Raw genomic sequence first — 25,066 nt, forward strand, 5'->3', positions numbered from 1 at the left:
AGATTTTTGGACCTTAGACACCAAACTTACACATGTACTTTACATGTAGCCCAAAGAGAAAGACACTCTTTCCTGGAGATTTAAAGTTCCTGACTTCAGTTTCTGCACTGAAACACCCCGTGGTCTCTCAGTGGATCTATACACAGCAGGTTAGCTTCCTTGTTTAGCCTATCAGACAGCCTGAAGCTGGGCAGAAGGAATGCCTGGACATTAACACAGTGCTGCTGGCCTGTATTAAAATATTCCAGGTGCCTTCAGCCACCACCCTTAATCCTTATAGACCTCGAAGATCCAGAGGGCCAGCTCAGTCTTTATGTGCTCACTGCTAACAAGACATGCCCTGAACTTCAAACACAGCAGCTGTTTGCTTCGCTCCTCTCAGCTGTCTTCTGTCAAACAGCCTTATCACGCTGTATGCTTGAAGCCACACCAGCAGTGCTATGTCTTCTTGCTCCTCTTCCACAGCACAGCCTGCAGAATCCGGCCCCATCTTTAACAGCCTTGAAGCTGAAGCCATAGGTATCCCTTCCACCTGCTCTCCCAGCTGGCTTGCTTCCAACGTACTCACATGACCCTCTGAGGAGTGCAATTCCCAGAACATCTGTACTTACTGTACAGCACAGGCAGTGAGAGAACACTGCTTGAAAACCACCACGGAGCTGGCTACTCCCTGAACAATGCAGCACGGATGCAGAGGGATGCAGGGAACCACGCCGCTCGCTCCTGCTGGCCCTGCACTCGGATGAACTGCGAGACACCATGACTCAGCCCCAGATGGCTACCAAGACCTCACAGATCACAGCTCTTGGCAGAGTGTGGGATATGAAGGGAATGACATAACAACAATGAAAACAAAGCAATCGAGAACAGGAACCAGAGACTTTACAAGTTCTGAAAAAGCGTCAGCTCCTGTGTTTTTGTCACAACCAAATGAGAGACAGCAACAGAGTAAGCAGTCACTGTCAATCTTACAAAACCTGAGCTCCAAAGAAAAAAGGGATAGGGACATCAGCCAGAGAGAAGTTTTAAACCAATACAGGAGAGAGAGTAATTTACAGAGTCTACAATAAAACGAGAAGCTTCCAACCCACTTAAGGCAAGTAACTGCCAATTCATGTTTAAAAGCTATAGAGGAACAGCCTTTGAGGAAGACATTATTGATAGGATTTTTTGTTTTATGTGTTCAAAAGAATAACATGACACATTTTAAATCAACAGGAAGATACCTGCACTAAATATACCTATATAATTAAAATATGAATAAAAGCAACACTGAAATTCTCTACGAGTTTTTCTACTGTTTTTCTTGACTTCTATTTCAATAAAAAAGTCAAATGCAAGAAAAAGTAGGGAAAGAACCAAGAAAAAGAGCAAACTATTAAAAAAGAAAATAATTGGAAAGAAAACGACTACAATTTGCAGATATTTTGAAAACTTAAAAATACTCCTCTAATACAATTGTCTTTAGAAAAGAAAAACTTTGATGCTAAGTATTGCATTTTTGTTTCCTTTTACGACAGCTCATTAGAAGATTAATCCTTGCAAAGTATAATTACTCCGTGGACAATCTTCAAAAGGATGTGAAGTCAAGTGTCTTGCACCCTGTGCAGGTAAGCCTCGCTCTTTGTGGCATTCAATTAGTTGAATTTTATTTACCATATCCCCAGGGGAAGTGCTCATATCAAAATAATGGCATCCAAAAGGGCTTTTTTTAAACCAGAAAGTGCTTACATTTTCCCTCCCCACCTCTTGGAACTCTCTAGCCCATTCCCAGCATGGAAATACGGAAATCTCAGCACTTGCTTAAGGGCAAAGCTCCCTCACTCTCAAAAAAAAAAAAAAAAGACAAAAAACAAACAAACAAAAAAAACCCAAAACAAAACAAAAAAACCAAACCACCCAAACACCAAAAACAAAAAAACAAACAAACAAAAAAAAACAAAACAAAAAACAAAACGAAAAAAAAACAAACAAAAAACCAAAACAAGAAACCAAAACAAGAAACCAAAACAAGAAAACAAAACAAGAAAACAAAACAAGAAAACAAAACAAGAAAACAAAACAAGAAAACAACAAAACAAAAAAACAAAACAAAAAAACAAAACAAACAAAACAAAACAAAACAAAACAAAAAATCCCAAAAAAAACAAAACAAAAAAAAACAAAACAAAACAAAAAACAAAACAAAAAACACAAAAACCAAAACAAAACAACAACAAAAAAACAAACAAACAAAAAAACAAAAAAAACCAAGACAAAAAACCCCAAAACAACAACAACAAAAAAAACAAAACAAAAAAACCCCAAAAAAACAAAAAACAACAAAAACAAACAAACAAAAAACAAAAAACCAAAAACAAAACAAAAAAACAACCAAAAAACCAAAAAACTCCCCAAAAAACCAAAAAACTCCCCAAAAAACAAACCCAAAAAACCCCCAACAACAACACTAAAAAACACAAAACAAAAAAAACCCAAACCAAAATAAAACAACAAAAAAAAGGCAGCAAAACAAGAAAAGAAACCAGACAGAGGGGAAAAAAAATTCTTGTTCTCTGTGGCCACAAAACCCCCCAGCGAACTCCCGAAAGCGCAAAGGCAGGGCGCTCCAAGGGGCGGCGGGAGCCAGCAGCTGCTAACACACTCTAAACGCTCGGCACGCCGGGGACCGAGGGACACGCTGCCCCTGGAGACCCCACAGCCGGGGACAATGCTTGTGTCCCCACCAGGCAACCCCCACCCGGCCGCCACCACCCCCAGAGGCCTCAGGCTGTCCCTCAGGCTGTCCCTCAGCCGGCGGGACCAGGTGGGACCAGAGCTGGCCCCCGGCCGCCCTGACACCACTCCCGCCCCTGCCGGCCGCTGCCGGCCGCCCCCTCCCCATGCCGAGCCCGCTCCCGGCCGCTGCCCCGCCCCGTGACTGCACGCACGCCCATTTGCTAGATGCCGCGTCAATCAAGAAAATCCGTGCTTGCGATTGGTCTGCGGTGCGGCAGCATTCCCGCCCCCGCGCGGAGGGCCGCGCTGGTGGCGCGGCGCGCAGGCGCACGCTCAGTGTTGTCACGGGGGTGGGCATGTTCCGAGGAGAGGAGCGGCCGCCGGCGCGCCGCGGGGAGGGGGCGGGCGCGGCTGAAGGAGCGGGGCCGCCGCCGCCGCCGGGGAGCCAGCCTCACTTCCTAGGAGTGCGGGGGGACCACAGCCTGCCGGGGGCTGCGAGCGCTGCCGCAGACAGACCTGTGCGTGTGCATCTCTCTCTTTCTCTCTCTGTCTCTTTTGCATGTGCCTGCAGGACTCTCCACACACGCGCGCACGTTCCCAGCCACCCACCCGCCGGGCGGGCTGGGCTGGGGTGCGGGAGGGCGATGCGGGCGGCGGGGCAGCAGTTCTCCACGCTTCCCCCCCGGGGCAGCCGCACGGGGCAGAGTCCTGCGGCGCGGGATGCGCTCCGCCTGCCTCCCGCCGCGCTGAAGCCGCCGCGGCCGGAGGGAGGAGAGCCTCGTCCGCAGCGACGCTTCGCCTGCGGGAGCCGAAGGAGCTCCCCGCCGCCGCCTGCTCCCGGCTCTCCCGGCGGCCGCTGTCGCCCTCGGCGCCCGGTGCCGGTCGGTGTGCGTGCCGCTGCCCCCGCCTGCCCCGCGGGTGCCTGCCTGCTGCCTCCCTCTGCTCCCTCCTGCCCCCGCTCCGCCGCGGCCTCTTTTGTTGTGCGGTGCCGGGCATGTGCCCGCGGCCGGCGGGCGCAGGGACGGGCAGGGGCGCGGCGCGGAGCCCGGCGCGGGTGTGTTCCCCCCGCCCGGCTGCCGGTGTTGACAATAAATCCGGGATCGCTTCTGCCAATGTAAACCCGGGCCAGGTGGGTTTACGCTGTTTGTCACGAAAAGTTAAGCTCGTTCCTAAACATGCCCTGGTCTTGCCCTTTCCTGCCCGTGAAGAAGGAAGTGTTGCCTCGCAGGCTGCGGCGGGTTCTGTGACAAGATGTTTTCGGAGCACCTTGTGAGCCTGTGTTTCTCTGTCCTTGCGGCCAGCTTGGCTCCCAGATGGCCAATTCCCTCAACGGCCGGAACCCGCGCAAGGGACGGATCCTGGGCTTCATCGATGCCATTCAGGATGCTGTGGGCCCCCCCAAGCAGGCAGCTGCTGACCGCAGGACTGTGGAGAAGACCTGGAAACTTATGGACAAAGTGGTGGGTGTCTCTGTGCCTCCGTGTATGCACACAGCGAAGGATGGGGCTATGGGGCTATTTACGCACAGGGCAAACAGCTTCTTCCTGCGGCTCTGAGTGCTGTGCTGCATGTGCCTCGGGAAGTAAGGGGACTTATGTTTTAGGTTATTTAAGCATCATATGTCTTTTTTTTTTTTTTTTTATTTTCCAGTGGCCTCTGGCTATGTTTTTTTAAATCTTGGTTTGTGGAAGGAAAACAAATGTGTGTGTTTGCCTTAGGCTATTGTTATTTTCAGATCCTTTAAAATGACTCAAAGTTGAAGAGCTGTCCTAACCAAAAGCTGCTTGACTTAGACTTGTGATCACATATTCTGTGTGTTTCATGTTGTGTCACGCTGTTAGTCTGCAAACAAGACCTCTGAAGTATTAAACTTCAGTTAAGCTAATTGTCCTGTGAGATATGTTAGTGATGGCAACATAGATGTGTTTGTGCTTTTAGGAATGTGCGTGGGGACTGGGGGATGTCACTCTTGTCAGTTTAGTAAACAGATTAGTATGGCATGCCTAACTTTTTAAGTACGTGTTCTGCATTTTAATGACTTACAAGTACGTCTACTATTAATTTTGAAACTAGAAATACACTGTACTGAAACTGATTTTTCAGGAAGCGGGGGGATAGACTGTAGCTTTTTAGCTCTTATGCTTCCTCTCACTAGCCTGATACATTTTGTTTAGCATTCTTTGAAATGACAGCTTGTATCACAATCTAGATACACAATCTAGGAGATTTCCTTACCAGTGGTAGGAAGAGTTCGATTGTAACATGGCTGGTTGTTCAGGAGATACAGGCACTCTGCTTTGCACACTGGGTGATATTTAAAAGCTTCCTCTTGGAACTGCTGAGCAGTGAAGATTACTACCTGTTGGCATTGGGTCTGTATGGTGATACAGTTACCACTTTTTAATTCTGTGATTCTCTGTCATTTAATGCAACTCTTTGCTTTTCCTGTGGCTCTTGTGAATAAGATATTCAACATTTCTTAATGCTCATAATTAGTTATACTGGCAGGGTGGAGACTAATGTAGTATGCCTTTACAAATGTTTAAGTATTTTTTTAAGTCCTTGTAGGCTATTTTTGGTGCTCCAAGAATCAAGTATCTGTAATTCCACTCTGTTTGCTGGCAGCAATTACAAACTGAAACCCCAGGTTTAATAAAAATGGTTATTATCACAAAGACACTGTTGAAATTTTCCTGTCAGCAGTCAGGATGCTGTTAACAGTGAGTCCTCTTGTATTAAGGACTGCAAGTACTCGAAAGTAGGTACTCTTCCTCAGTAGGAGGAAGTTTTCATCTTGGGAACTAGGAATCTGGTTTGTTGTTGAAACCACGTGGGGAATGCAGAACTCTGATTTCCCTGTGTCAGGCCATTTACAGATTTATAAAGTAAGGTTGTACCCTAATATTTTTTTGTAAAATCACAGTTACCAGAAAGTCTTTATCCCACTGCTTGGACTTCTGGATTGCTTTCACTTATCTAGTACAGGATAGCTGTATTTGTCACAGCCCATCAGAACAGCTAGGAGGGCCTGTTTGGTAGAAGTCACTGGAAAGGCTGGGCGCTGCGCTTCCTTTTTCATTTTACTGTATAAGTGTCCTCAATTTGGATCTTTAATGTATCCTCTTTAAGCTGCTCTCAGTTAATCAAATTTTATTTCCAAATTGTATTAAAGTATACCAGACAGGATGATGTCATAGTGTGAGAATGCTCTAGCTTGTTGGTTGAGTTTTTAGCATTTGGTACTTGTAGTGAAAGGATGTGTTTGAGCAAATTTAATATGCTGGCAAACAGATTTAAATCTCATAGCCTTGTGTGGCAGTAGGCACAGGAAGGTAATTTTTTCCTCTGTCTAGATCAAGCCCAGGGATTAAAATCAGAAATAGAAACCTGCTCGGTCAACTGTTGTTTGAAATCCAATTTCTGGAGTGTGTCCTATGACTGATTTCTGTGGTGGGTGACTGATCAAATTAATACCTAGTGAAGGCAGAAGTTCTGCCAAGTCAGTAGGGTGCTGCCCATAGTAAGGTTGTGGCTTGGAGGCCTATTTTATTTGTTTTAATAACAGTTATTATGCTTGTTTATTCTTTAACTATAGTAGCTGTGATAATCATCTTATTGCTGTAGTAAGGTAGTTAAAGTTTTCCCCCAATTTAATGATGGTAAGAAAATGAATAATGAAAACAAAGCAAAGCTTTCATCTTGATCAAACACTGAAAAAAAGAGCAGTCTTAAAAACTAGTGACAGAGCTCAATAATTTCTGGTTTGCATTTTTTTTCTTTTTAAAAATTGGCATCTTCTATCTTTCCTTCATTTCTTTCTGTAATTTTGTACTCTGGCAGACGAGGTTTTCTGTATTAATTACTTGTTTACAACAATAAGGGATTAGTCAAACATTCCCACCCTATAAGAACTGTACAGTGAGGGTAGTTTTATGGTGTATGCAAAAATTCTGGCTACCTAGGCACCATGCAAACTTCTTTATGTAGAATTGGTTATGTGTCCTGCTTTCAAATTGTTCGGATTTTGTGATAATGCCAGTTTTCCATGGGCTGATACTTTAGGTTGGAATAGGCAGAATATTTGTTTGGGTGCTTTCTTTTTAAAATTTAATTATCAGTGTGAAAATAATAATGGAATTTGAAGAGGAATTCTTTAGCAGGACAGAATGTTTCAATAGTGCTCCTGCTTAGAGCCTTGTTTGTAAAAGTTACCATAAGCAACATTGTTGCAGAGAATAAAAAAATAATCTCCATGTAGATAATCAGTGAATGTAAATTGCTATCTCTCCATAGATCTTCCCTTTTTATACTTCATACACTGGGATCTATACTTTTTGTGGTTTATTGGTATGTCTTATGTAAATTTACAATATCAACTGCATTATTAAAGGGAAAGCAATATTAGCATCAATGTCAAGTTTCTATACTGCTTTTCTCATGGGTAAGCAGTAGCTTTATCATTAAGAACCAAAAATACTTCAATTTCTGTGTAATGCTGAAGATAATATTTATTTTATGGCTAGCCTTGGTTTTCAAAGCTTGCATTGTATAAGAAAGCTGACCATATATCTCTGGACTTGCAGGAAGCAAATTACTGTTTTTAAAACACCATCTATGTTTTAGAAAGTTTTTATGCTGTAAATAAATGAAAAATGAATATTGCTAACGCGTAACTCAGGTGTTCCTTTAAACTGTGTATAAATTGTATGAGTTTTTGTTTTTGAGTTTGTAAACCTGATGGCTTTTAAAACCTAGACTCTAGCCATGTATTACTGTTAGAGAATAATGGTATGTTGAGACTAACTTTGGGAGAGAATTGCTACTATGTAAACTTTGGAGTAGTTAGATCTGTTTACTGCTTGGGCTATTTAGAGTTGTCTGTACTATTTTTTCACACTTCACTCCTCTGGGATTCAAGCTGGTAAAATCATGATGCATTCTGCATGGGATTTTTAAAAACAGGTGTATTTCATCAACTTTTAATCACTTTTCATTCCTCCTATGCATTGGGCCTGAAAATAATTACATTTTCTACTATGAAGATTAACAATATTGACTAAACTCTTTGGGTGCACTGTCACGGCCCACCAGTTGCTTAACTCTGACTGTATAAATGCAGATGGCATTGATTTGCTATTTAGTAATTATTTAAGAGCAAACTAGAGTGCTTCTCCAAAGCTTATACTATTGACTTAGTGAGTAAAAGCTGTGTTACCTCTGCATCTTAGTATTGTGGTTTTCTTTAAATTAACATCTGTCAGCATCTGAGTATACAGAGCATGATAGTTGAAACTATGAATGGATTGGTTATCCTTTGCAAAACTTCATGTAATTGATTCGATGGTCAAAGTTGGGAGGAAATCTTACGTCCTGTGTATGCTGCTTATGGAAAAAGAACACAAAATTAAACAGAGAAACAGAAGCTTCTTTCTTTCTAATTGGAAGGAAGTAAAATTACCCTCCAAAGTCAACTGTCCTTGTGTGTCTGTGGCATCAGCGTTCTTATTGTTTATTCTTCCACTATGGAAACATATGGTTCAGTTGTGGTAGCTGTTAAACAAGCACTTATTGTATTCTCAGGCAAAAAGATTGGTGTTTGGGTCACCTCTACTTATATTCTGACGAGAGCTTTTTTTACCATGGAAAGTGAAATGCATTGCAGTTAATGTAACTTCAGGCAGGAAGAAATCTATGTTGAAGAAGCATAGTGTTCAAACTTGGACCATTTTCCTTATTAGGCCTTCCTGATTAAGTTTTTCAGAATTCATTGTTGTTGCATTGGATGTTGTGGATTGCTGGAGAATTATGGTATCTTAACTGCAGAGCTGCCTTTATGCTGTTTGTGGTGTGTCAAGGCGTTTTCTAATTCTTTGTTTTGTGCAGCGTGGCAGAAGAGCTTGCTCAGTTGGGCAGTTTGGAAGTGTAGTTTTGGAAGTGTGTGAGCACTGATGCTCCAATTGTTCTGACCCATTCACTGCAGCTGAAAAGAGTGTTTAGCGGATGTCCTAGTCATTAGATACTTACTCCGTTTTAGCCGAGTTACTTTCCTTGTATTGTCTTTGACTAGCCTTAGGTGTTTAAACAGATTGTGTTAAGGCTGCTATGCTTTGCTTGAACAAGGGTTCTTTTGTTATATGAGTCAGGGGCTTTCAACTTTGCTTTAAAAAGTGAATAGAACATAGTTTTTAGCAAGAAATTAATTGTCTATATACAATTGGCCTCCATTACTCTCATCCCCGATGATGCTGTGAAAAAATGCCTTATACCTAATATAAGAAAAATATCTTCAAAAGTGTTATGAGTAGTGATGTTTATTTTGGTTAGGGGTGGGCAAGAGGGGGAGAGGGGTGTTAATGTTTTTCTGCAAAGAAACTAGAGTTAATTGTCTGGAAGTTCCAGAGTTAACTGTTTCAAAATCAGTTTCTGATAGATTAAGGTAATGCCTGACTTTTCACAGAGTTGCAGTCTTTTTGTTTCTGTGATTCTGGATTAAGTACTTGGATTTTCCCTGTGTGTGAGCTAGTGAAAGGAGCTTAATTTTGTCTCAGTTTGCCTTCATAAAAGAGATATTTTTTACTAACTTGCTCACTGCCTTTCATTTTTTTACCACTGAGTGCTTGCTAAATATATACATGCTTACTTCCAGTCATAACAATACAAAAATCACACAGTGATATGATTCACGTCCGCTCCTAATGTGTTGGTGAGAGTTGTCTTGTAAAGTGCCGTATAGATTTCTTTATTTTAGGGGTGTTGGGATTTTTTTTTGTTTGTTTGTTTTGAGTTCTGTTTTCTTTTGAAGAAAGGTCTTGGCAAGTCTTTTGCGTCAGCAGGTGTCTTTTCTTACTGCTTACTTTTAATTGTGAACTGCTGTGGTATGTGTCAGGACATCCTGACTGGAAACCATATGGTTTACCAACCATCTCCTTACAGACCTACTTCCTTTGAAGCCTTGTGTACTCTGTAAAGTGAAGGAAACCTTATACTACTTCAGTGGATCTCTGATTTGAACATTAATATTAGTATTTTTTCAATTATAATGCATAAAGCTACTAAAGGTGTTGAAGAATTTTGTGTGGCTTTCTTAAAAGCTTGTTCTAAAATGGAAGGTTCTGGTAATGTGCTGTATTTATCTCTCCAAATTCAGCAGAAAGTGTAGCCTTTTAAACTATCTTGTATGTAATGACGTCAGATTAAAGAAAACTTTCAAGAACTTCTGGAAGAGAAAATACTTCTTCCTTATAATCTGATATTCTTTTTGAATAGCTGAATGGAAAGACTGTTCAAAATACAGCAGCCAGCATAAGCAAATTGCCTTTTCTTGTTTTCATATTTTAATGGTATTTGTAATATATATGAAATCACTTATATTCTGCTTGTTGGCACATCTGATCAAAAAGATAAGCTTCAGAAAGATAATTAATTCTTTGTTCATGAGATTTAAGTTAGGGTAAGTAAGTAATTCAGAATGATTGCAGCCTTCTCTTCTTGTGGTCTGCTCTCACTGCTGACTTTTTTTTTCTGAATAAACATTTTGATCTTTCAGATGTTTTTTTTTTTTCCCCTAGTGCTTGTTACTTCAGAGATTTGTAAGGCTTGATCAGTGACAGATTTGTGTCACCTGTAGTTGGTCTTGTGAAGAATGTCGGTCTAGTTTCAAGTTTTCACTAAACCAGAAATCACAGTGAACTCAAAGTTCAGAGGAAAAAAAAATCTGGCTTTCATAAAGATTTTCACTTCTGTATTTGGGATTCCAGTTCTTCTTACTCTTCTACTAAAAGAAGTTAATGTATGTCTCTGCATGGATGATTTTCAGGTCTAGCTACACATGTAAGATTCTTTGCCCATGTTTCTGACATCTCCTTAGAGAATTCTGTCTGTCAGCCTAACTTCAGTGCTTTTCTGATCTTGTAAGAATGCTATCATAGCCAACCTTTATTCTTTGAAAATCCTGCTTTAGACATCTCCTAACCCACAGCCGGGGCCCTGTTGTCCCTTTTTTTAATCCTGTTGACCTTATCTATATCACATAAAATATAAACAAGTTATTTTCAGTTTCAAAGCTCTTGCAGTTGTGGATTGTGGTTTCAGACTTCATTGCTGGTCAAGAGATGATCAAATATGCTTTACTTTTTTTTGTTTCTTTCCAGCACATTCTCAACTTTGAGTTCCTTTATAAGCTATTAAATTATTTGAAAGCTTGCTGTGGAACTTTGCAGTTTATGTCTAGAAATACCATACTGCTGGTGTTCAGTCTCTGAGCCATTCTTCAGCATGTTGAACAGCTCATGTATTTATGTTTGCCTGCTTCCTTTTTTTTTTCTACCCTACTGAGATGTAAATTTCTCTGGGATAAGGGCTGTTCTACAACACATCAGAAGGCTTCCTGATGTATTACCTGATCTAAAAATTGAAAGAATAATAGAAATTACTAAGATAACAGTCAGTGAAATGAGGAGAGCTATTGCAAATGTTTTAAATACTGTTTCAAATGGTGCTAAACTTCTTTAAAACTTCTAAGTGCTTGACTTTTGTCCACTCTATCTCCACTTTTCTAGCTATGACCCCCTGTTACCTCAGTCTAATTGCCTGGTTGTGTTCTTGCACTGTACGTTTCAGATACGAACTATTACCTGTTTTCTTTGCTGTTTGGGGTGCATGAAGGTCTGTTAGAGGCAGCAATCTTAAGGCAGTGAATTTCTTAATGGTATAGATGTAGAAATTACAGGAGAGGTCAGCAATAGTGATAGGGCTCTGAGTTTAGAGAGGTAAGCATTACAGGATTCATGTTTGTTCCCCTCACCCAGAAAAGCTCAAGGATGCATTTTTTTTTCAAGTTGATAGATTAGTAGGAATAGGAATCTACTTTCAGCAGTATTAAGATGTTTTTATAACCTCATTAGTTACCTCAAAAGAATGCCACGTTATATATTAGTGACTTTGACAATCTCCAAATGATGTCTATAAAACTTCTATACCACATGGTCTTAATTTCTTCATAAGTATTTGCATATGTACAGCTGCACACACATCTAGAATGTGTCCCTATGCAATGCTTTAGCTGAGCTTGAGTAGTCCAGTGCATAAGCAGTCAAAAACTATCTATTAGTTTTAGTCTCTTTTTCTTCTAGAACAGAGCATTACAGAACAAACTATCAGAAAATGTAGCTAGCTCAGAGACAATTCTAATCTTGTTAAGGATGTAGGAAACAAAGAGTACCTTTCTTGTCCAGTAACATTTCCAGTGGAAACTAGATTCAAATAAAGGTATTCTATTAGCCTAAACTTATTCTTTGATTAATATATATTCAATTAATATTTGTGCCATTTGGGATCACAGTGATTCCAAGTCCATTGAGATGTTTTCTTCTATGTGGTTTAAGTGGCAAAGTTTTAATAGTGAAGGGACTACGAGGTAGTTTTGCTGAGGCACTGCCAGAAGATTCCCCCCTGTCCAGTAGAGCAGCCAGCTCCAAGATGGATCTGCTGCTGGCCAATGCCAATTCCATCAGCAACAGTGGTGCCTCTGGGGTAATGTCTTAAAGAAGGGGGAGAAAAGCTGTGCAGAAGCAAATTGCAGCCAGGGAGGAGGGGAGTAAGAAAATGTGAGAGAAACACCTCTGCAGTCCTGCAGCTCAGTGAGGGAGGGGGAGATGTTCCTGCTGCTGGAGCAGCGATTCTCCTGCAGCCCATGGTGACAGCCATGCAGGTCCACAGTGGAGCTGGCATTCACTGTAAGCCATGGAGGATCCCATGCCAGAGCAGGCTGATGTGGATTGGGATGCCCTAAGCAATTTTTGCTAGAAGAGGCTCCTGGCAGGACCTGGGTCCCGTGAAGAGAAGAGCCCACACTGGAGTGGGTTTCTTGGCAGGACTTGGACCTGCAGAGAACCCAAGCTGGAGCAGTCTATTCCTGAAGGACTACATCCTGTGGAGGGGCTATGTTCTAGAGGAGTTTGTGAAGAACTGTGGTCTGAGAGAAGGACTCATGCTGGGGAAATTCAAAGATGACTGTCTCCTGTGGGCTGGACCCCTGTCTGGAGCAAGGGAAGAGTGTGAGGAGTTCTCTCACTGAGGAGGGAGGAGTGGCGGAGACTCCACTCAGGAGTCATGAACTGACCACAGCCCCCATTCACTGTACTACTGTGGGGGAGGAGGCACAGTGGAAAATAAAATTAGGCCCAGGAAGGAGGGAGTGGTGGGTGGAATGTGTTTTTAAGGTTTGGTTTTATTTTCTTGTTACCCTACTCTGATTTGATTGGTAATTAAATGAATTAAGTTCCCTGAGTCGAGGCTAAGTACCTTAATATTAAGTACCTGTGACAGTGTTTGGTGAGTGATCTCTCCCTGTCCTTGTCTTGACATATGAGTCTTTCATTATGGGTAGGGGAATGGGAAAGAAGCTTTGGTGGGCACCTCCTTATCCAGCCAAAGCAAAGCACTGAGCTTCTGTTCCAGCCAGGAGCTGGAAAACAATGACTTGATAATATTTTTGTTTCCTGGTTTACAGTATCTGTTTTTGAGTGACCTAAAGTCTGTCTGTTGTAGGTACTGACTTTTTAAGCACTATCAGAGTTCAGACCATTTTCTTATGTGCAGAGCTTTCAAAATTATGTTTCCCTAGGGTCTCAGAGGTTATATTGTTGGATAAAGAGAGCCAGCTAATGACAAAGTAATTTATGTCAGTTCTTAGTAGATACTTAAACACCGGTAGCTAAGTTAACCTGTAGAAAACAGATCTGTGTGAAAGTACTGCTCTTGGCATTTTTGCATGCTGTGTTTTGATATGCTCCTTAGCATATATTAGAGAGGAAAAGACATACTTTCAGGGCAAACCCACAAAATATTTAGGTAAGCTTGTTTACTTTTTATAGATGTGACAAGATTAAGTAAAATTTTGCCTCTTTTGACATTGTTGGAATTTCACAGAATATAAATGAAGTAGGATTTAATTCTTTGGGACTGGAGGCTAGAGAAGTATGTAATACCCGATAAATTGGAAAATATCAGATCAGCTTTTGTCTCAATGGTTTTCTTGTCTTTTACATTCTCTTGTTTTTGCTTATAGGTAAGATTGTGCCAAAACCCAAAGCTTCAACTCAAAAACAGCCCACCTTATATACTTGACATTCTACCTGATACTTATCAACATTTGCGACTTATACTGAGCAAATATGATGACAACCAGAAACTTGCACAACTCAGTGAGAATGAGTATTTTAAAATCTACATTGACAGCCTTATGAAAAAATCTAAACGGGCCATAAGACTCTTTAAAGAAGGAAAGGAAAGAATGTATGAAGAGCAGTCACAGGACAGGTAAGTTAAATACTTAAATATGAAGTAGATCATCTGGTCTGTCTGCATTCTTAACACTGTTGTCTGCAGCCATTGTGTTTTGACATTTTTAATTATTCAAAGAGCAGATATATTTATTGCTTGGATTCATTGACCCTGCAGTTCAATCAGTAATTTGCTGGATTTGTTTCGCTGTGTGCTCTTATCTGTCGCTTTGTGACCTTTAAAACCAAGTGCATTTCCTTCATAAAACATTCATTTCATTGTAATTACTTATTCACAGGGCTTACAATATGTAGTTTTTCCTCTGGTAGAGAGAGTGACTGTTCACTTGGATTGAGCTTGACCTCCCTCCCTACCCTAGATCCTTAAACTTTGGGAGCCATGATGGATATTGGCTTAGGGTTTTCACAAGTGATGGAATGAAGCAAAATAATATTCACACTTTTCAGATATTATGTGATTTTATGATAAGGTACTGATAATGTTAGTTTCATGCTGTAAAACCTTTTAGAAATCTAATGGATTCTTGATTTGTAATGGTTCAGTTTTAATAAAAGGAATTAATGCCCACTTTATCTGCGCTCTTAGTGGTAACTGAAGAAGTTTTTAATATTTTATTTGATTACCTAATATTTTAAAAAACAATATTTCAGGAAATTCTGTGCAAGATCTGCAATCTTGTTTTGTGAAGACGGGGATACAACATTGTTGTGGCTATTAGTCTTTGCCTTGTGTGGTATTACTGTAAATCTATGCAAATGAAAGAGATATTCCTCTTTCTGAACTCTCCTCTTTTTAAAGGAGATAGTGGGGAATGAGATGGCACGTGAATGGAGGATTGAATTCCTGCTCTTCTGTCTGTCTGCACTTGAGCTCTGAGGCAGGCATGATGGCAGTATAGTTTTACAGCTGGTGAAATTGTTGGTAGAAGTAGTGAAATGTCTACATTCTTGTAAATGTCACTGCTGTTATGTTTGAAATATACATATGTTCCTTCCAGATCTTTGGCCATGATTATAGCTACTCAGTCTACTGTGGTAGTCTTTTGGGCTTAGTAGGCTATCTGAAATTTGCTTGACACCCAAGGACTTTTTTCTTAACATCAAAACTGTCCAGGTATGAATATACTTATGCAAAAATGCTCCAAGAGTAGCAAAATACACTGTTTAAGGTATTTTAGTGATCAGTAAAGATTTTGATGAATGAATGTTTTTTGTGTTTGAATTTGTAACTGTGTAAAACCTTGCTTTCACTGTAGATGCATTCTTACCAGAACTCTTGAAAGAGTTGTCCATCACTGAGCCTATTGCTACCTATTTTTGGTATCCCATTTGGTGTATGAAGAATGACAGAAGTCATTGTGTTTCAAAGGAAATACAAACTTGTTATGACAAGGGAAATTTGACATAAGTAGTTTGATTATATAAGCAGGTTTTATTTTGACTTACATGTGTTGTATGAAACCCTAATCTAGTTACAGGTTTGCTTAAAGTTAGCAAAAATTAAAGCAAATTTCAGTGTCACTTTTTCAGACTACTTGCTATGAGCTCTGTACAGTCATTCAGGCAGTATGTTAGTAACTCTAGTTGCTAGAGTTGCTTCTTTCCAGTTACCCATTTCATTTCCTGTGTTAGGGTAACAGTGGTGATAGAAGGACGTTTTTTGTGAAGCACAGCTGTGCTTCCTTTGAAGAAGGTGTAGTTAGCATATTTACTGTCTATTTGGGTCATTCTTGTGAGATGGTTGGAGAGGAGGGATTTTAAAACAAATCATACTAATAAAGTGCACTGAATCATAATAATTATTTCAGGCTTTTAAAATGGGTATTTGAGAAGGTGACAGCTATCTTATTTTGCTTAACTGATGGAATTCAGACCTTGAAAATAGGAGTGTAATAGAAATGTTTTTCTTGTGTTCAAATTGTTAGCTGTGTTTCCTGTACAAATTGCATTCTAACTTAAAACAAAAAAATTGTAAGCGTCACTTCATGATTATGACCCGTGTCATTCCAAGTGAAAGTCTATATCTTTGTGATTTCAGTGCATCTTCTTTCATCTACTGGTGATGCTTTATCTGTATGTGTGTCCTAGTTTTAAGTTGAATTTAGGTGTACTTGTTTGCTGAGCCATCTGACTGCTAAGCAGTGCTACAATATACTTGATCATGCTAATTCTTGGTAACTTAGCAAAACATGTCTTTGTGTTTTCTTTGCTTCCAAATATGCTTGCATTAGCCTTATTTGTTAGCACTGTAGTGTAATTGTAGCAGTGATCATTTAGAGATTGTGTTTTTGAAGATGCTTCCAAAATGACTGTCAAATTGTAGTCAATTTGTAGTAGAATTATTAGGAAATAGTCAGTTTTAAAAAAAGGTAAGGCAGCTGTTGGCACCTGGACTGTTTCTGTGGTTTTCATTCTTACTGTTTTGGTTTCTGGATAAAAGGGCATCATGGAAAAGAGAAAAGCTTCATCCTTCATAAATTTGATTGGTATCATTTTAGCCTATTAGCATTATTGACTAATCTTCATTTCTACATTGATGGTACATTTAGGAACCAGTGCCAATATAGATGTGATTTTATTTGTATGATGACACAAAAATTACTGTATTGTGAATAATTTATCATAAATTTTAGTTTTCAAAGATCCTTTGGATGAAACAAGTTAGAGAAGCAGCACTAATGCAGTGTAAGCTTTTGTGTCAGCCTTTTGTATATAATCTGACTGCCACAGTATCTTGTTTCCATATCAAACACATATGATAGCCATTTAGGAGTAGTTGGTGCTGTCATTCTGTACTCCATTGGATGAATCTCGCTAAGAAGGGAAAACAGGGTTTGCAAGTTTGTTTCTTGTGCTTAGTTGCTTCATTTTCTGAGTATGGTGTCTTCTACAAAATTATGGCCTTTCATTCTTCTTGCTTAATGAAGTAAGAGATAATGTCCAGTAAGTTCTGTAAACTGTACTAGATATAGACTGCCCAGAAGTCTTTCTGTGAATGAAACAATTTTACTTTTTAAAAGGTTATTAACACAAGCTTATTAGAATTACTGGTTCAGGCTCATCTATTCTTAAAAGGCTTTCTGTGTCTTTGAAGGTTTTGGAGTTGTCTTTTCTTCTTTTCATTGCTTTTCTTTTTGCCCTTTGTTTATTGGGAAGTAAACTAAAGCTGGAAAGCATCATTTCAGTGAAGTCCAAACTTCCTTCCCTTTTGCTGTATTCCAGAATTAGACATTCAGAAAAAATAAAAACTCTGACTGGCAGTTTTTGAGACAAATGTGTTATCCAGGTGTAGAAATCAAGCACAGAAGTTATAATAAGAAGACTATAGGAGGAATAAAGTGGCAGTGGGGAGATTACATTTGGATTCATTCAAGGTGTTGGACATAGTCCTCACTTCTTACTAATGGAAACAAGTGGGAGGTTTCCTGTGATTTCCTGTAAATCATATCCTTAGAAGAATGTCTTGAAATTGAACTTATTTTCTGACTTTTAATATTGCTCACCTTCTGCTACAGGCCCTTTATAGGAGGAGAGGCAGAAAAGTATAAAACCAGGGTGTATACTTGTTTTTAATAATGTCTTAAAATGCTCCTTGGTTCAGCCAGAGTAGGTTGGCTGTTTGTTTTAAAGTGGTATTCCAGAAGTGGAAGACAGATATTTCTTAAGTAGTGGATGGTACAGATGAAGATGTCAAGAGGGGAAGACTTGTGGTGATTTTGTAGTTAGTGCAGGAAGGTGTGCATGAAGGAAATGTCAGAGTAAAGAAGGTCCTTTGAGATGATCACAAAACCACTTTTGTTTCTGTCTAGAAAGTCTTAAGTTCTCTTGTGCATCTGGCCATTTTGTGTCTTGATTCAAATTGTGTTTCTATATTGTACAGTTCTTTTAAATGTTGGTGCAGAATTCTTATAGTCTCTTAAATCTTCTAAGGAGGTCTTGCACCTGCAATTCAAATGATAGATCAAGTTCTCCTTTGTTACTGTTCATGGGTGTTACAGGATTTATTCCATTCCTCTTCCTTAAGTCCGCATTGACAGCTGTGATTCTTGGATCAAGCCCTTGAACTGGTACATTAAAGTACACAACGTTCTTTCTGCTGCAGAAATTTCTCACCTATTTCTTCTTATTCTGAAAGTACAGACTTGATAAGAGGTTAAAATAGTATTCGGATGGGTGTCAGGTGTGCCAGCTGTAATGCAGTAGCCCTTTGTGTACTTCAGTCCTGTGGTGTGAGTAACTTACCCTGCTTCCTTGAATTACCTCTACTTGTATCACAACCTTGCTGTTTTATTTATAGGAATTTAGGAAGTTTATAACTTAGCTAGCCTCACAACTTGTTTGTGTCTCCAGGCAAAGCAGGTTTTGTTGATTGTGGGAAGGATCCGGAAGAGCAACGTTTTAATTCAGGATGATTTTGTTTGGAGAAGTTAAGATTGTTTTGGTTGATGTTTTTGAAATGTACAGATTCAGAAAAGGATGCTGTTAGTGGCCCTTGTCATAGAGCCAGTTTTGGCTTTTGGTTGACATCACATGGATAACTTGGTAATTGTTGAATAAAAGTTATAGGCTCCTTGGTATCCTGTGATTTGTTCTGTTTTCCAAGCATATTATGTAGTTTTTGGTCTCCAGTAAATTCGTCTAAGCTATACATAACCATCAGTCTGTTGCTTAACATGATATATAAACCTCTAAACTTAAACTGTCTCAATACATTTTAGAGATATAATATATTGACTGTTTTACTCTAGTCTTGCTGAAGCTGAGAGAAAGGAATCTAGTATTTGGCTTTTTTCCCCTCTTGTATTTATTTACCTGTATTTTTAGATCATTCCTTCACTAGATTTTTAGTAGAAGGAGTTGTCTTAGTCTGCTTGAAAGTCTTCTGGAGTGTTGCTCCTGTGTGTCCCTAGAAAAAGGAGGGTGCTTTCTCTTTCAATGTATAATGTATGATAAGGTAATTGGAAATGGAGCTTGGCTACAATAAATAGCCTCTAACAAAGAGACTGCTTCTGAGAAAAAGTGAGTGCATGACTGATTAGATGGGGTTGCATAGGAGGAGGAAATGCAATGATTTTTTTTCTTTTTAAGCTTTTATGTTATGGTGAGAATTTCCACCCTCTTCTCCCCTCCTGTTCCTTAGATGACCAGATGTAAACCAAACAGCTTTATTAAACTCTTTGGTGTACCTGACCCACAGGAGTAGTTGAACTTCAGTGCAGATTTGGTGGAGCACAAGCTGTTTGCTATTTTTGGTTATAGTTTAAGTTAAAAAAGGAATGTTGCACAAACACACTTTTCAGACAAAGAGACTCTTGTTGCAGAGGGCAGGTGAGAACGCGTGGAGGTTACAAATGGTAGAGCAGTATTATGACAGCTTGTTCTCAGCATAAATACAAACAGGCTGTGTGACTGCAGTTGTTGTAAGGCTGTATTTGAATTTTAGATTCTTTTTTTATCATCTTTGGTGCTTGGGGGCGGATATTGTCAAATGAGAACAAAGGAAGTATTAGTACCAGAGTCACTTAGAGACAACTATTTATTCAGATTGCAGAGGAAGACAAGGATTTCTAAAACCACAAAAGATCCTAATGAAAAAATAATAGCTTGTGAATTCTTATAATTGATTTAGATCCTTGATTCATATCTAGTTGTGTATGGGAGAGATACATGCACTTTTACTTTTTACTCTTATAAAATCAAACAGTATTTTGTATGTTAGTGAAAGGTCTCTTTCAAACATTTTACAAGTAAGGTGGTGTTGGCAGTCATGTCTGAATAGAGTCCAGCTGGTTGTAAGGGGATATATGCGTAGTCTGATATTTTCCTTGCTGTTTTTTGTATAATTGTTTATGCCTTATGAAAGTGTGCATGATGCTGTTGCCAAATTTTAAGGTGCCATACCATTTACACCCATTTTGGGCAGGTGTGAATGCTCTCAAAAAACACAGTTAGGGGAATCAGTCCTGTAGACTTTCCATATATTAGTGTCCTTTATGATAAAGCTAATGCTAATTCTGTTGCTAGGATTATACAAAATTACTGTTGCAATGTCTAAACTGACATAATTTTCTGTATGATTTCAATTTGTCTTTAGAGCATTATATAGGATGGCACAGTAAACTAGAGGAAGTAGGTGTTTCCTGAACATACAGTACTGTTTCTCAGAGATGTCTGGAAATACTCCATTGCAGTGAGGATACCAGTACCCATTTCTGGTCTGCAACAGCTCTGTGTCTCACATCCCTTCTCCATGCTTGCCTGCAGGGTCTGTACAGGGAGCAGCTGTGCTTGTGAGGGCGGACCGTGGTCACCAACTATAAATAGAGCTGTGTTCTTAGGTACGATAAAGACCAAGTTAGCAACTTTGGGAACTTTCTGAGGAGCAGGCAGTGCTGACTCCTGAATCTAGCATGTAGTAACGAAGTCTGCTGTAATGGACCTGAATGAGTCTTTCATCAATCACTTTTCTATGTGCATTTGATTTTTAGAAAATTTGGTCTCTGCTTCTCTATCTTAGGAAGTATCCTATATTCAGTGATAAGGTATTTGTTTTAAGATGCCTTCAACACTAGCATGTGTTTAGGATGCCTTCCTCCACTGCATGATGGAAGCTGCTTGCCATGCAAGCTGGAACACAAGGAAGATTATGGAAGAAAGGATCCATTTTTATGAATTATATGCCTAAACTTATAAGCGCATATAATTTTATTTTTAGGCTATAAAAATAAATGGTTTCCTTTTCCTAATTTTGTGGCATTGTTTCCCATCAAAAATTAGAAACATGAAAGAATAAAAGTCTGCTTTTATTCTATAAAGAGATGAAAAAAAGGTTGGGATAATCACTTTCAAGTGCTACACTTGCTGTTTAGTCAATAGAAGCTCTTTGAAAGTTAAGTAAAGCCAGTTTGTAAAAATAAACATGCTGTAGTGGTAATCCTTTGTCCAAGGAATACTTGATCAAAAAACCAGCCTAGAAGACATGCTTGCTATGTATCAAACCTATAGTAAAGACAATTTCACTAACCTGTAAAGAGTAAGAAATAACCTTCATCTGAAAAAATGGCAGTATATGTTTTGATTAACACAGCTGAAGTTTTAGTTCAAAACAAAAATGACAGAGTGGGATATTGATGGAAAAGCTGATGGATGGAACTACTGTATTCCATTCATTAAAATCTGACATACTAGGGGATACTTTGATAATGTCATGGAATTTTAAAAATACTTTGTGATCATTTGACTTAATTTTTTTTTCTTCCTATTCTGTTCTTTACTTCAGTATTAATAAAGTTAATTTACTTGAATCATACTAAAAATAACAGAGTTAGTATAATTATTTAACAAGTCTTTTTATCAGTGGCAAGCTAACTTTGTCTTTACAGATCATGCAGTAATACTGTGCATGCTCTAGAATGAGACAAAGCTTTAATATGGTTAATTTGTATTGGAGGAACAAGGATTTGTTGTTAAAAATGTAGGTTTGCTGTTGTATGCACAAAACAGTTTTGTTGCTTCCAAGGTGAATATGTTGGCATGTTTCATTCTTTTATACTGTGCAATTCCAAATAATGTTAAAGCATATTCTCTTGAGTGTAGGAGTATAATTTGCTTGATTTGAAAGAAAATGTGATATTTACACCAAAAAAAAGACTGTGCAATGAACAAAACTGTTAAAAAATCCAAATAAGCAGGATGAGTAATCCATGCAAAGGACCAAGAGTAAACTGTGAAAAGTAGTACATCTTAACCCATAGTGCAGATGCAAAAAAAAAGTCAGTAAATGAATTTCTGTGAGGGATAAAACTTCCTGAGCAAGCAACCAGGTGACTGTCATCAGTGTCTAGTTAATAATGTAGATGACTAAAAACATTTTTAATCTTTCTGTTGGAGTGCAACCAAGGTATTCATTATTGAAGTGTTTTTATATTTGTCTCTAGCATATGATAAAACAATGAATACTTTCACCATCATTTGCTCAGATTTCATGTTGGAATCAAGGAGCTGTCCTGTCTCATAATGGAATATTTCCCCCATAATTTCTTTCATTATATAACCTTTAATATTGTGTGAAGTGAAATACATATTGAACAGTGTATTAACTTTGTTGTATTCATATCTTACAAATATCTTGGCAGATGAAAAAATTGATGAAGTAATTGTTTCTTCATTTTAGTATATTTGGTCATAATAATTATTACTTTACTTCTTCTGGTGTATCCAATGTAGAGATAGATTTAACTGTATTTCTTCCTACTATGATATAAGACAAACTGAAGGGGAAACATAGCAGAAGCCTAAGAAACACATTTCTGGGGTATACAATGAAAGATTATACTATGTGCTAGCATATGGATTAAGCTAAATTTAATTTCTGTATGGGTGAGGTTGTTGTGATGTCTTTGTTAGATGACTTTGATTTATGATGCTTGAATGGTCAAACAGTGGAGATGTAATTAGTAATTATAGTATCTGATGCAGGATAGATAGATCAGGATTATCTGGGGGACCTGGACAGCCCACCTGATGAGCTAGTCTTTCACTGCTACTAGCTGATTTTTGGCAAGCTGTGACTCTACAGTGGGAGAAAAAATTTGGGGAAAAATAATTAAATTTAATTTTTGTCTTCTACTTGATGCCACTTGTGGGAGACTTCACAAAACATATCCTTGCTTTCCTCTAAGATAAAACAGTGAAACGATATGGCTTTGAAATTTGAAGCAACAATAAAAAAGGAAATTATTCCTATCACCTATAGCAAAAATATGTCAAGATGACCTTATTTATTCCACAATTCTTACTCAAAGTTATCACTAATAACAGTTTGAGCCTTACTTTGTTTTGTCTGTGGTACTAAACAAAGGTATCTTTAGAAATAAAATCCACAGCCAGATATCATTTTAAATATTAGCATATTTTGCATGTACCTTGCCCAATGCAAATGTCTCCTGGTGGCCAGGAATACTGAGTAATAAGGTGTGGAAGTCTTATCAGCTCCTGATTAGCTGCTCTCTCTGTCTGCTGAGCTCCAATAAGCTGTACTGCACTGTGTCAGTTTATCTTGATATGACCAACAGTGGAGAATATCAAGACTCTTGAGAAAGTAGACATACTGCAGGATTGGATCAGACGTGGGGTACTGATGGCAGAAAGAGAAGGATCCATGGGCTTGTTTATGAGTGAGTAAAATAAGGGTCTCTTGGAAATGCTGATTAATTACATCTGGGGCCCAGTGTTCACCTTTTTTCCTAGTATCTGTTGACTAACTTATGTTCGTGGTTTAAGAAAGATATTCCTCAGTTTAGTGTTCCCACAAACCCCAAACCACATCCTGCCACTTGTTCCCTTCATTTTCCCCTCTCCCTCCCTGCTGGAGACCTGGAAGCACAAAAGGCACAGACAGAACAATTTACTGGAAGCTGCAATGAGATAAGAAAATGAGCAGGAGCAGTTAACCATGTTAATAACAAAAGCTTCCAAAAGAGAGAGCGTGGAGCTTGACCTGACCACAACCATGTTCCCTCTGGCTCAGGACCAGTGTTGTCACCGCTCTGACCAGAAGGAAATGACCTGGGGTGGAATGGAATAATGTCCAGATCCTGGCCATGCCCCCCATCCCAGCTACTGTAAAAATTAACCTTGTCCAGAACCAGGACACACGTTCAAAGAAGTGAAATCTGCATACTTAGTGGAAAATCTGTGGTCATTCCCTAGCTTGTGTAGATTATCCTGTGACCAGTTCTAGTCTTGGTTACAGTAAGAACAAAGAAACATTTTAATCATCTTTGTTGTTTCTTGTGTGTGTGCTAGGCCTCAGTAATGTTCTGAAGGCTTTACTAAACTCTTTGTCCTGAAAAAAACCCAAACACCTTCATTGGCTCTTAATCAGAAATCTTGTTACTTTTAAAGAGGTGATAAGTTCATTTGTTATCCCTCTTAAAATAGTACATTTTGGGCAATACAGTATTGTTTAGGAAATGACTGCATGAGAAGAAAATTGCCTCCTGTTACAAGTTTAAGGGCACTAATGTAAGACAGACAAATGTATTAGCATCTGTTTTCAAATTGTTCCAATGGAAAATGGTCCTTAGCCAACAGAGTATTTTGTGAACTCATTTTGGAGTTGATTCTGAGTCATGAATGTCTGTCATGGGAAGTACGAAATGCAGGATCAGTAATAAAATATCTTGTACCCAAGAACATTTGTTAGAACAATGTTAAATTTTTATTTTAAAGCTGTCATTAATTGGTGAGACCTGACAGGTGTATATCCTAGAGCAGGCCTTTAGTTCTAACTGCTCTCCAATGGGAGAATGTGAAAAGACAAAGAGAAACACCTTCAGATGTTTTTCATGTGAGCAGTTTTGAACAGTTTATGGGATTGTAGAAAATTAGTTGTTGTGTAACTTCTAAAAAATCGAGTTAATGTGTTACCTGATTAATTTAAGGTCTACTATTAAAATCCTTGAGCACCATTCTTATTTTTGGAGAACACTTAATTTTGACAGAACAAAAATAATTTCTTTAAAGTCAGAGTTAAGTTTTAGCAAATATGGTGTGTAAGCCTTCCATCAGCTCCACTTAGGGTAGAGCTGTGTAGGTTGTATTTAATCCTCTATAAATGTCATGTATGTTAAAAGAAGACATAATGCAACAAATAGAGCCTGAAAACATTTCTGTTTGTTGAGATATACAGCCTGTTGTGAAAATCCTGAAGTGGAGAACCTGTGTTCCAACTGTTGTTTGTCATTAAAAATGATGACAGTCTCTGTTAAGAACATCTGCTTGCCTAATGTGCCAGCAATAAAGGAGATGTCTATGTTATGTTAACTTAGCTTGTTCTTGTCTCTTCATTTCTAAGTATTTGGTTTTAAAACACTGGAAAAAAACTAATCTTTTTGAAATGAAATATTGTTGTAGCCTTCAGCTCTGAAACCCTATAATAGGAAAAGCACATATTCAGTTGCTAGATCAACTCAATAACACTGAGTTGGTCATAATGAATAGGCTGTCTCTGTATTTTTTGTTTTGAGTTTGAACAGCTATCC

The 25,066-nt window shown here is 38.9% G+C and overlaps 1 protein-coding gene across 2 annotated transcripts in view; it reads left to right on the plus strand.

The window, feature by feature from the left end:
• Positions 1-3,075: 3,075 nt before the first annotated feature.
• CBLB (Cbl proto-oncogene B) overlaps positions 3,076-25,066 on the plus strand; it is a 125,815-nt gene continuing 103,824 nt past the window's right edge. The window contains exons 1-3 of one of the 2 annotated variants that reach the window (XM_064410619.1): positions 3,076-3,236; positions 4,020-4,178; positions 13,787-14,037. In XM_064410619.1, the coding sequence (XP_064266689.1) occupies positions 4,032-4,178; positions 13,787-14,037 (398 nt within the window). In that variant the 5' untranslated portion in view covers positions 3,076-3,236; positions 4,020-4,031. The remainder of the gene's footprint in view (positions 3,237-4,019; positions 4,179-13,786; positions 14,038-25,066) is intronic. The other variant, XM_064410620.1, reaches the window with a different exon arrangement.

This window comes from Passer domesticus, chromosome 2 (assembly GCF_036417665.1).
Source record: "Passer domesticus isolate bPasDom1 chromosome 2, bPasDom1.hap1, whole genome shotgun sequence".
Classification (NCBI taxonomy): domain Eukaryota; kingdom Metazoa; phylum Chordata; class Aves; order Passeriformes; family Passeridae; genus Passer; species Passer domesticus.